Source organism: Bidens hawaiensis, unplaced genomic scaffold (genome assembly GCF_021521415.1).
Source record: "Bidens hawaiensis isolate Kalapana, Puna unplaced genomic scaffold, B.hawaiensis_p1.1 tig00016281_1, whole genome shotgun sequence".
In the NCBI taxonomy this organism is placed as follows: Eukaryota; Viridiplantae; Streptophyta; class Magnoliopsida; order Asterales; family Asteraceae; genus Bidens; species Bidens hawaiensis.
The window spans coordinates 13,746-26,514 of NW_027492492.1; the positions used below are offsets into that span (position 1 = coordinate 13,746).

A 12,769-nucleotide genomic window follows, 5' to 3' on the forward strand; every position below is an offset into this window, starting at 1 on the left:
AAGAAAAAAAGAAATACTAGATTACTAATATATATTAGTATTACGTAACTTTAACTCTTTAATATCAAATTACACACACAATCTTACTAGTTTAGCCGCGACCGTTCAATAATAAAAACTAGTTTACCCGTGATAAACAATTTGTCGATAAACAAAGTGGACCGATCAACCCATAAAAATATTTAGTTCAAAAATATCAGATTAATTAAATATTATATGATCAGTACTTCATAGCTTTAATCTTATAATAGGGTAAGGCTAACATACAAATAAAATTAGCATGCTAAACGTGAGAATCAAGTAGAGTAATTATATATACAAGTAAAGTAATTACTTATATATATAATTACTTTACATAATTTTCACGTCTAACACGTTAATTTTATTTGTATTTGATCCAAACCCATAATATAAAATTAATATTTGTTTTGTACACATACAATCAAGGTGGGGAATGGGTGCTCCTCTAATGTACTCAAGTTTTATTAATTTTGCACTGCTATGTCATTTACACTTTTAAAAACCTTAATCACATACTATAAACGAACTGTCCAAATAAATAAATAAACTGTGGACCAATCGACTCATATAGATATATATAACATACTATATATACATGTGTTGTGAAACCATAAATAGTTATCTCATAAGGTATGTTTCATGTTTGGCACAACACGTTCTCTCTTTTTCCAACACCACCTACACTCTTTCGAACTATACATACGTCTTTGACGGTTGCATCGCTTTCCACATGTTTCTCTTCATTCATTCAATTCCCACACGCATATATATATACACACACCTTCACTTCAATTCCACCAACCATAATAACTTTATATTCTTAACTCCTAATTAATATTCATTCATTCCATCAATATGGGACTTAAGTTCTTGTCTCTTTTCTGGGTCCTCAAAAGAGTTTGTGATTTAACTAGATTCTTGTCTATCATCAACGTTCGATCCACCGAACAACCCGACATGAAGATTTCGTCGTTGGAGACGAGTTTTTCTTTCAAGAATCTTGTTCTTGATCAAGAAAACTTGTCAAGAAGATCAAATTATCATGAAGTGTTCCACGAGTTTGTTGGCAATCCAAGGCCGGTTAACGAGCTCAATGCTGCGGCTCTAACGATTCAAAAATGCTACAAGAGTTATCGAACTCGAAGGAATCTTGCGGATTGCGCAGTTGTTGTTGAAGAACTATGGTAATTTGTTATTAACTTATTAATTATTATCATAAGCTTAAAGATAAGTTATTATTCTCATGTTTCGAGTTTTGACACACTTGATGTGACTCATGACTCAGTTAAATAATTATTAATCTTCTTATATAGGTGGAAAGCTTTGGATTTCGCAGCTTTAAAGCGAAGTTCGGTGTCGTTTTTCTGCACCGACAAGCCGGAGAGTGCCATATCACGGTGGGGGCGAGCTTGTACCCGGGTTGCAAAGGTATAATTTAGTACTAGGTGGTACCATCATAAAATCGACCTTGTCAAACGTTAAGTCACATCTATAATACCTTTTATGAAGGGAATATAAGTTTGAACTACCATGGCCCACGTGTTACAAATCTTGTATTTATAAAATTAGAATAATAATATTAATTTTTTCAAGAGAGTCAATATTTGACAAGTTCTTGTGGGGCCACTTATCTTCAAAGCAATGGAAGTAATAAGTTAATGAGTTTGAACATTGACCATTGGATTCAAATGATCCAACTACAATACAATTTACATTTTATTACCCTTGACTTTCATTTATATTAAATTCAATCATAAATTTGTTTGAATGTTTTTTCTAGGTTGGAAAAGGCCTATGCAAAGACCAAAAAGCTCAAAAACTAGCCATTTGCCATTGGCTTGAAGCTGTAAGCCAAATATTCAATGTCATATATAAGTTTGTCGGATCATAAGTTAATAATAACATATAACATATTTAACTAACTCGTTAATTTTCTTTCGTTAAATTCATTTTCGCAGATTGACCCACGCCATCGTTATGGACACAATCTACAATTATACTACAATGTTTGGTTTACAAGTCAAAGTTCACAACCTTTCTTTCACTGGTAACCTTTAGAGATTGTTAAACCGATTAATATTAACGTATTAAGCTACGTTGATTATCATTAATGTGTATTATTTTGTGAAATTTTCAGGCTTGACATTGGAGATGGTAAAGAAATAAACGTCGAAAAATGTCCAAGAACCATACTACAATCCCAGTGCATTAAATATCTTGGACCTGTATGCCTCATTCATAACTTTATACTACATGTTATTTATTTTATAAAGAAATATGTAACTTTTATATTCATTGTTCTACATGTAGAAAGAGAGGGAAGAATACGAAGTGATTATCGAGGGAGGAAAATTATTATACAAGCATAGTCGAAGATTTGTGAAAACCACCGAAGGAACCAAATGGATATTTGTACTTAGCACATCAAGAACCTTGTATGTTGGCCAAAAGATAAAGGGTTTGTTTCAACATTCTAGTTTTCTGGCCGGTGCAGCCACCACCGCGGCAGGGCGAATGGTGGTTCATGATGGCATTCTTGAGGTATATTAACTTGCCTTAAAATGGTAACATTTAATATAAGCATTTAGAATGATGAAACTAATAAATATTTGCATGTGACAGGCTATATGGCCATATAGTGGTCATTACCACCCAACAGAAGAAAACTTTAGAGAGTTCATTTGCTATCTTGAGAAACATCAAGTTGATTTAACTAATGTTAAGGTAACTCAAATTATCTATTATTTTACTATTTTATTAGTTTACAATTATATTTATGTCTCTCATAAGTATATATCTATTTAATTATAATGTGTAGAAATGCCCACTAGACGACGATGATCCGTTTCTCAATGTTACTTGTGATGGTAACTCCAAGCGAGATTCAGCAAGAGGAAAACCGTCAATAAAAGTACAACCTATAAACGAAGACCAGTTGTTCAATGTCCATTGTGAGAAAATAGGGACACGTGATCTTGGAAATATGAAATCACCAAGATGGACATCCGGTGCGGGTCCTAGGATCGGTTGTGTGAGAGATTACCCAGTGAAACTACAATTTCAAGCACTTGAACAACTTAGTCTTTCGCCTAGACAAGTTACAATGGTTAGCAATGGGCCAATCCCTTCACCTAGACCGAGTCCTTACATGCATCTTTCACCGCGACTTGTTAACATGGGCCGGAATAACTAACGAAAAGCCTAAACATAAATAATAATCTCTGGTTCTTAGTCATTACATAATTGTTACTTGCTAACACGGGATCATCTTCGCTTATAGTAGAAGGACCTCTAGCGCAACTATTAAATTCTTTGGGGGCTGTTTTGTGATGCTTGAATGGGATTAACAATTTTAACAATTTCGTGAAATATATTATTGTTATTATTTTTTCTCTAGGAAGAAAACATATCATTTTTATTTCTTTTTATTTAGAACAATAAAGGGATTCACAGGACATCATGTGTATTCTTTTGTATGTACATGTATACATTGGATAATATTGACATCGATCTTTAATTCCGTATTATTAATTCGCTTATTTTATAAGAAGCTGTTTGGGTGTTGAAGTTGAAGTTGAAGTTGAAGTTGAAGTTGATCTGTGTTATACAATTGTGTTTTAACTTTTAATACATGCACACACAGTTATTCGATATATTACTAGCTTTATTGATATGAAAAGCCATGTATACATTTATTGATGTGCAAGATTTATATTATTTAATGAATATAATGATATGCAATATACAAATGATTGTCGATAAGTGTTCTTGTGGTTTGAAAGCAATCCGATAATTTTCGCATATTTATTTAGTTAATTTCTATCAAAACAAAAACAAAATTTGTCACGTTACATAACTAAAAAAGAACTCCAACAATCTTTTGCATATTGCACATCATTATATTGTTTATATATATAGGGAGATGATCATGAGAGAACTCATATTTATGAAGAGAACTAATAATGAAGTATTTTTAATTTAATTTAAAAAAATATTTTAAAATTTTTTTTCTTTCATTCTTTTTATATGTTGTTATTATTCACCACAAAAAAAATATAAAAATTAAAAAAAATAAAAAAATAATAAAAAAATTAACGAGTAATGCATATATGCAATACACCGACTTTTTTTATAATGCATATGTGCAATAGTGTTTATTTTGATATTTTAAATAGTGTTGAATAGCATATATATAGTTGTTTGTATTGTATATTTGCAATAGTGTTATATTATATACAAAAATTAAAAAAAAATCGATATAGTGCATATGTGCATTAGTGTTGTATTACATATATGCGATAATGTTTTGCATACAATTATTAGTGTTGTATTTGCATATATTCAATAGTGTGTATTGGATAATGCAATTGTGTTGTATTATATGCAATAAAACACTATTGTACATATGTAATAGGTATTAGTGCACATATGCACTACAGTATTACACCGACAAGTTTTTTTTTATGAACAATATCATCTTATTAGAAGGAGGAAAGAAAAAGAAATCACAAAATATTTTTTTAAAAATAGTTAAAAATAATTATTTACTAGTTCTCAAGTTCTCTCTTTAAAAAAAGTTCTCTCTAGATCTCACCCATATATATATATATATATATATATATATATATATATATATATATATATATATATATATATATATATATATATATATATATATGCAATTAAGTATATATAATAGATATATTTAGAAATCAGTTATTCTATAAAATTGTTTTAAGATTAAAAGGAAGTTTATATCATACAATTATCATATGGACAAATTTGTCACATATATATTATTTAAAAGACCTGCATTTTATACTAAAAAAACTAAAACATTAAATTTATGTATGCGACATTAAACATTAACGATAACACATTATTTAACTCTACCATACAAGTTAGTATAGTCTGATTAAATTAACCAATAAACCAATTGAAGAGGTAGGTCCCAGCAGAGCCCAGTTGGACCCGCAGGACTCACCTTGAAGAGAGACGTCTGCGCAGAAACCAACTGGATCCGCAGGATCCACCATGCTCAGAGACGTGACGTCCTTACGCGCAGTACGCAAGCTGTTCCCGCAGGAAATGCCTCCCAATGGTGTACTCCGCCTGTTCCCGCAGCTGCGGATACAAGCCATCAGGGAAGGCCACCCGCGCAGCAAGGCTACACGCACAAGGCACTTAGCTCTCAAAATAATTCAGTAATGTCACCTGAAGAAGGAATGAGCAAAGCCGGGAACAATCCCGCACAAAGGCGGGAGGGGGAATACTCCCGCCCAAATGAGCCAGTCCGTACGATACTGGAGGATCTTTGTACTGTACCTAACGAGGTATGGGCAAAAGATCTGACCAGAGATACGACAGCTCATTAACAACAGTATGGCGAGCAGCATGCTCTTGTACTGTATGTCACTATTAGCCGCTGCCTACTCACCAACTCCTGTCATACCACGTGCGTAGCCTGCAGTTGGTGGAAAAGGAATAGTACACAGCAAGCCTGGTCACTGTCAGCCGCTGTCTACCCACCAACTACCAGCATGGCACGTGCGTAGGCTACAGTTGGTAGAACAGGAATAATATTCAGCCGGCTATACCTTCTTGGAAACCTACATTCGGCTATAAATACCCCAAATGGTATGATCATCTCATCTTATCTTGTATCTCATATCTTATACCTGATATCTGCTCTAGCAATCTCTTAATATACACTTATATTCAAGAGCAATCTAGTCTGATTCTCACGCCGGAAGGTGGTCACAAGGAGGTACCCCCCCCCCCTTCTCAGTGACGAGCTCACGGTGTCTGTTTTGCAGGTTATCAGAAGAACCATCTTTGCCGGATCTAACCCCTCGTGGGAAACATCTATTTAACCTCCAGACTATCCGTAATCTGCCCGGGGTCAATTAGTGTTTCTTCATTGGCGCCATCCGTGCATAAAAGCTAGAACTTAATCTTTTTCAGTTTTCTCAAAACTTCTGGAAAGATGGTTAAAGAAACTCCGGTAACCACAACCCCAGCTACTGGGGGGAATACCGACGACTACACAGTTTTTACGAACACTACCCCGGTTACCCAAGCCGGGGTAAGTGCAGTAAATTTTACGAACACTACCCCAGTTACCTAAGCTGGGGCAAGTGTAGTAAATAATCTCTCACTGGGATTCACCGATACCCAGTTAGAGAGACAAAGAACGAGGCTCCCCCGCCAAACACTCGATGAAGTTAAAGCGTGGGCGGAAGCACGTCAAAAAGAATTCCAAGCTGAGTTGGATGAACGCTTACGTTCACTCCAACAGGCTGAGGAATTCATAGAGCACTTGGATGATGATTCGGAGGAATCCGATAGTGACGCAAACCCTCGTCATAAGGCGAAAGGGAAGCGTAAGAAAACGGACTCCCAACCGAAAAGGCATTTTGGAGAAACCTTCAAACCAAAAAACGCGGGTGGAAACCCACGTGACTTCTCCAAAACATTTACACCAACTGCTGCAAAGGCGGGAACGTCCAAATTTGCAAGGGACATTGCGGAAGCAATCGTCCCGAAAAGTGCCAAACAGATGTCCAACATCGGCACTTACGATGGTATATCTGATCCAGACGATCATTTGAACAGGTTCATAGCGGGGGCAACCGTCAGTAGTTGGACGGAACCTACGTGGTGTTACATGTTCCAAATGACGCTTGTGGGGGCAGCTAGAGCGTGGTTCGATCGTCTACCGGTCCACCACATCTACGATTGGGAAGACTTCCAGCAGAAGTTTAGCCAACACTTCAGCCAACAAAGAAAGTATACCGAAGAGCAATGGACAATCCTCAATTGCATTCGAGAGGAAGATGAATCTTTGCCAGACTTCATCACTTGCTTCAACTCAAAGAAGCTAAGTCTGGGTAATATTAGCGAAGATCTTGTTCGCGCTGCTTTCATCCAGGGCGCGAACGACCCAGAGCTCATCTGCACCTTAACGGGTAGAGATGGCATGCCATCCACATGGGATGCCATCATGACAGTAGCTAAACGATTTGCGGAAACGGAGAAGCAACTGGGTAGAAATCTCCCCCAGAGCACAAACCTCTACACTCAGAAAACAAGAGAAGACAACGTCCTTACCGCCCGACTAAACAAAAAGCGGAAGCTAGGTATTTGGCAGTCAAGGGTAAACTTTGACACCTCATCCGGCTTGCAACATCGGTTGGGCGGAAGGGATAACGTACAGTCGAACCAGAACTCCAGATGGACGCCACTCACCAAAAGCGTCACCGAGATATTCGCCACTGAGGAGCTCCCATGGCCAAATGCTCCAATAATCCGACATCGTCACAATGCTGATCGGAGCAAATACTGTGACTTTCACAGGACAAAAGGCCACAACACTGAAGAATGCACAGACGTAAAGGACATCGTCGAAGCATTTGTCAGAGTGGGACGCTCGCGCACCTCGTGGCGTAACGAACGCTGAGCAGGCTGATGCGTGTAGAACCCCAGTTTGGGAAAACACGAATAAAACTGCAGCTTCAATGTTGGAGACTACATACTGCGTAAACAACGAGATCCCGAACCAGGTGCATATCGGCTCGATGGCACTCCCAACCCAACAACATGGAAGGGAGCTCAATTACACAGTGCATGTAGATCAATTCAAAACTTGTAAAGAAAAGGCCCAGAGCCACTTCTAATGGAAATGATTCTCCTTATCACATTGACGCTGATGATTTTACATTTATACTTATGAACTTTCCACACGGATATGCCGGTCTTCACCGCATACATAAGTGTGAAAGAAAGTCGTTGCGTTGGGAAGGCGGCAAAACCCGCATAAACCCAAAAAACGACAAACCTTCACGCAGGTCAGTTAAAGGTAAAGTTCAGTCATCCCACTAAATGAAAGTGCCAGTCTATCCGCACGAATCATGATATAGGAAACTGAACACTAACCTACAGGTTGGGCAAAAGGGTTGATTTCCTGTGTAAGGTTTCTTAGGTGGCGGGGCAGGGAGTGCGGGATTGGTTAAGGCATAGTTATGGACTACAGGAGGTGTTGGGTAGGTTGACAGTGGGTTAGGAGCATAAACTGGTGGTTGGTAGGTGGGTTGCTGGACAATGGGCGGGTTGGTAAGCGCATAGGCTTTGCGCCTGCGCTTGAGGTTGTTACGGTTAGAGGGTTCAGGTTTGGTTTCTGTTGGTTCTGGGACAGTCTTGGTGGGTTTGGTCTTTTCTGTTCCCCGCAGGAACAGGGTTCCTGCTCTGACATGGTTGTCGCTGAGCACAGCGGCCAATTCGATAGCGTCAGAGAGGGTTACTGGGTTTCTGGCCCATACAGAATCTTGAATTTCCATGGGGAGACCCCCAAGGAATTTCTCGATGGCTCGGCGGGAAGGGGTAACAAGGTGAGGGACAAGCAGGCTTAGTTCATGGAAACGCGTCGCGTACTCGCGCGCTTCACCGCTGTATTGCTTAAGATTCCAAAATTCTTCCTCCAGGCGCTTAACTTCGTTGGGAGGGCAGAATTCTCGCGTCAGAATTTCCTTGAATTCCTCCCAGAGCATGCTAGAAGCAGTTTCTGCGCCACGCGCATGAGCTACTCCATTCCACCATGTAAGCGCTCTAGATTCCAGGACACTGGAAGCATACAGGGTTCGTCTGTCTGAGGGGCATTGGGTATGGAGGAAAGTGTTTTCTATTTTCTCAACCCACTGGAGCATCACGGTGGCTCCTTCAAGACCTGTGAACTTTGGAGGGTTACCCGCGTTAAAGGACTTAATGTTGTAACCAGAGGTGTTAGCATTGTTTTGGTTTATGGCTTGGGCTATTGCGGCGGCCATTTCCTGGGAACGTTGCTGCGAACGTCTGCGCGAGGCTTCTCTCCTCAGATGGCGGCGAGATAGCGGAGGCATTCTATAAAAGTTTTAATTTTAGTTAATATCTTGGTTTTAGCACAAAGTATAACCTCGAAAAGCTTGGTTTCACGGAGTCAGTTACTGTCAAAAGTTAAAGTAAAATAAATGACCCTAAATGCAGACTTAATAAAGGTAACGAATTCGAATCAGAAGTCGACAATTCATGTATCACCATGACTTTCCGAATTCCCAATTTAAAATATACGAGCAAACGAGTATTGGAGATTGACGATTCATGTATCACCATGACTTTTCAATCTTCAATATAAAATATACAAGAAAATGAGTATTGGAGGTTGACAATTCATGTATCACCATGACTTTTCAAGTCTCCAACCTCAGAACATAATCGTAAATGGAAATTGAAAATCAACTATTCATGTATCACCATGACTTTCCGAATTCCCAATTTAAAATATACGAGCAAACGAGTATTGGAGATTGACGATTCATGTATCACCATGACTTTTCAATCTTCAATATAAAATATACAAGAAAATGAGTATTGGAGGTTGACAATTCATGTATCACCATGACTTTTCAAGTCTCCAACCTCAGAACATAATCGTAAATGGAAATTGAAAATCAACTATTCATGTATCACCATGACTTTTCGGATTTTCAAATCCAACAAACGAATATGTAAGTAAAATCAATAAAAATCGAAATTCAACAAAAATCGAAATATCGCGAAATAAAACATAAAAACATATACTGCGCAAGCGCGAGCATATTCATAAATAACGAGTAATTAACAATAAGCGCGCAAACATGAGATTTCTCTCATGCGCGAGAAGAGACTCTTAGGTATTCTAGGCCGTTACGTCTAACCACCTATCCTAAAGTCAACGAGCTCTGATACCAATCTGTAACACCCCGACCAAAGGCGGATTATACATCGGGGCGCCACATATTGTTTCATTACTCGTGACACTATTGGGTGTCAATATTTAATAAATACATTCATTCGCGCACGCGCAGAGTAAACACAAGATAACATAAATCATCATAAATCAATATATTATAAATCATAATATTCGAACAGCAATAACTTGTCTTGATACATTTTAATCTAGGTCCAAAATAAAGAAAACTTCCTACGTGTCCTCAAGCTCCAAAACAGCTACTGCAAACCTGAACATGTGTTAAAATAAACGTCAAACACTTGCGTGTTGGTGAGAAATCAAGTTTAATAGATAATAATAGATAACAATAAATCTGCGCGCAACACGTGTATGTCTGGTGTTTAACAAGGGTGCAATCAGATTGTGATCAAGCCTAAATAGATCATAGCTCATAGTTCATAGTTCAATCCGTGCTCCCAATTGAGCACAAAAACAAGAAAACATCTGTGCAAGTGTAAACAAAGAAAACCGTAAACGATAGGTCTCCCGTGTTCATCTAATGGATCCATGAAAACTGCGGAATAGGCCGAACAAAGCGGTTAATGATACACACATACAAATAAACAGCCAAGTAAACGTCCTCAACACATGGGATACTGCGCGACTAAAGTTCATAAACAAGTTTTAAGACTCAAGTTTGTACGAACACATGAACATCCCAAAACATTAAAAATAAAAAGGGATTAGGTACGAGATTACTCACATGATAAACGATGCGGTGTAAGATAAAGCAAGAACCAACTTTAAACAAGCACAAGTTAACCTAGAATTAAAGATTATTGTTTTAACGATTTGTTTTAAGTCTTGAATATAAGTTAGCATAATTAATAAGTAAATTATTATATATTATATATTACCGGAAAAGCAAGGCAGAACAGGGAGGAAGACGGAGGCAGAGAGAGAGAGACGACAGAGGATTAACGGCAGAGAGCAAGGAAGAACCGGAGAGTTTAAGTGCTTTGTGTGTGATGTGTTAGGGAAAAATAAGATTATTATTTATAGGGAAACCCTAGGGAACACAATCCCTAGAAAAGGGGAAAAGATCTCAAAAAGCAAAAGATTCCAAAAGCAAAAGATATCAAAAGATATGGCAGCTGCAGGGGGCAAAGGAAAAGCTGACAGGTAACAGTAAACAGGCATGGGCGGGTCAGATAAAGGTACTGGTCAAGCATGGAAAAGCAGATCTCAAAAGATAATGTCAGTCACTTTTTCTGCCAACCAATGGGGTTGGTGCGCATGCTGCGCCAAAAGTGGCTTTTCAGACATAAGATAGGTCAGGTCAACAGCACAGAAGATAAGACATCACAAAAGCAAACGGCTGGACAAAACAGAAGAAAAGACTCAAAGGGTTAGCGCGAGAAGGCTGGAGCGCGAAAGCAGACACAGAAGGTCAAGAGTGCGCGAGCGCGAAGGCAGACAGAACCAATCTTTGCGCGCCGCGGAAAGAACTATATTTCTAAACGCGCCGCGGGAAGAACTTCAATTCTAAGCGCGTCGCGAGAAGAACTATATTCCTTAGCGCGTCGCGGGAAGAACGGTATCCATAGCGCGCCGCGGGAAGAACTAAAATCCTTAGCGCGCTGCGGGGACAGTTCGTCTCGCGTATCGCCGTAACAGGTGGTCTTCACGCAGGCTTCCTTGTAAGGAGTCTGGCGCGTGGAGCTGCGCAGACAACCTTAGGCGGGAAGGAACAAAGGACAGTTAGGGGTTCAAGGCTTAAGGGCGGGACGGCGACAAGAGGGAAAAGAAGGCGGAAAGAGAGAAGAGGGACGGGACGGCGGAAAGAAAGAGAGAGAAAGAGGCGGGAAGGAAAACATATTATTATTAAAAGTAAAATATAAGTATAAATAAATATTAAATCATAAAAGAAAGAGATCGGATAAGGAAAACGGGTACCTAGGTCGGGTCGGATCGGGTCAGATGTCACAGTCTCCCCTACTTTAAGAAATTTCGTCCCGAAATTTATCTCGAAGTAGGTTGCGCAGAGAACAGGTGCGGGTACTTGATCTTCATTTGATCTTCCCTTTCCCATGTAAACTCGGCTCCGCGCTTGGACTCCCAGCGAACTTTCACGATAGGGATGCGACTGCGCTTGGTTTGCTTAACCTCGCGATCCATAATCTCAACAGTCTTCTCAACGAAATGCATAGATTCATCAACTTGAACTTCATTAAGTGGAATGTGAAGATTCTCGTCAGCTAAACACTTCTTGAGATTGGATACATGGAACGTTGGATGCACATTACTGAGCGCGGGCGGCAGGTCAAGTCTGTAGGCAACTTTTCCTACACGCGCGAGAATCTTAAATGGTCCAACATATCGAGGAGCAAGCTTACCTTTCTTCCCAAAGCGGACAACACCCTTCCAGGGCGACACTTTGAGGAGAACAAGATCACCAACTTGAAATTCGAGAGGCTTTCGCCTGCGATCTGCGTAACTCTTCTGTCGGCTTCTGGCAGTCAGCAGATGATCACGGATCTTGGCGATTTTATCGGTTGTCTCTTGAACAAGTTCGGGTCCTGTGATTTGAGCTTCTCCCACTTCGCTCCAACAAATCGGGGAGCGGCACTTACGACCGTAAAGTGCTTCAAATGGGGCCATACCGATACTGGAATGATAGTTGTTATTATAAGAGAACTCGATCAAAGGCAGGTGCGAATCCCAATTACCTCCAAAATCAAGAACACTAGATCGGAGCATATCCTCAAGAGTTTGAATAGTTCGCTCAGACTGACCGTCAGTCTGAGGATGATATGCCGTACTCATGTCCAAGCGAGTTCCTAGCGCAGATTGGAGAGATTTCCAAAAGCGGGATATAAAACGGCCATCGCGATCGGATATGATGCTCAAAGGAGTACCATGGCGGCAGACAATTTCCTTGACATAAAGCTGCGCGAGTTGCTCAACACGGTAGTTTTCACGAATGGGCAGGAAGTGAGCAGACTT

At 39.4% G+C, this 12,769-nt stretch overlaps 1 protein-coding gene across 1 annotated transcript; it reads left to right on the top strand.

Moving 5' to 3' along the window:
- Nucleotides 1–876: 876 nt before the first annotated feature.
- LOC143551271 (IQ domain-containing protein IQM1-like) lies at nt 877–3,387 on the top strand. Its single transcript, XM_077041740.1, has 8 exons — nt 877–1,205; nt 1,335–1,449; nt 1,802–1,867; nt 1,980–2,068; nt 2,159–2,246; nt 2,332–2,562; nt 2,644–2,745; nt 2,840–3,387. Exons 1-8 carry the CDS (start codon nt 877–879, stop codon nt 3,212–3,214), a joined length of 1,395 nt encoding a protein of 464 aa, XP_076897855.1. The 3' UTR covers nt 3,215–3,387.
- Nucleotides 3,388–12,769: the final 9,382 nt, after the last annotated feature.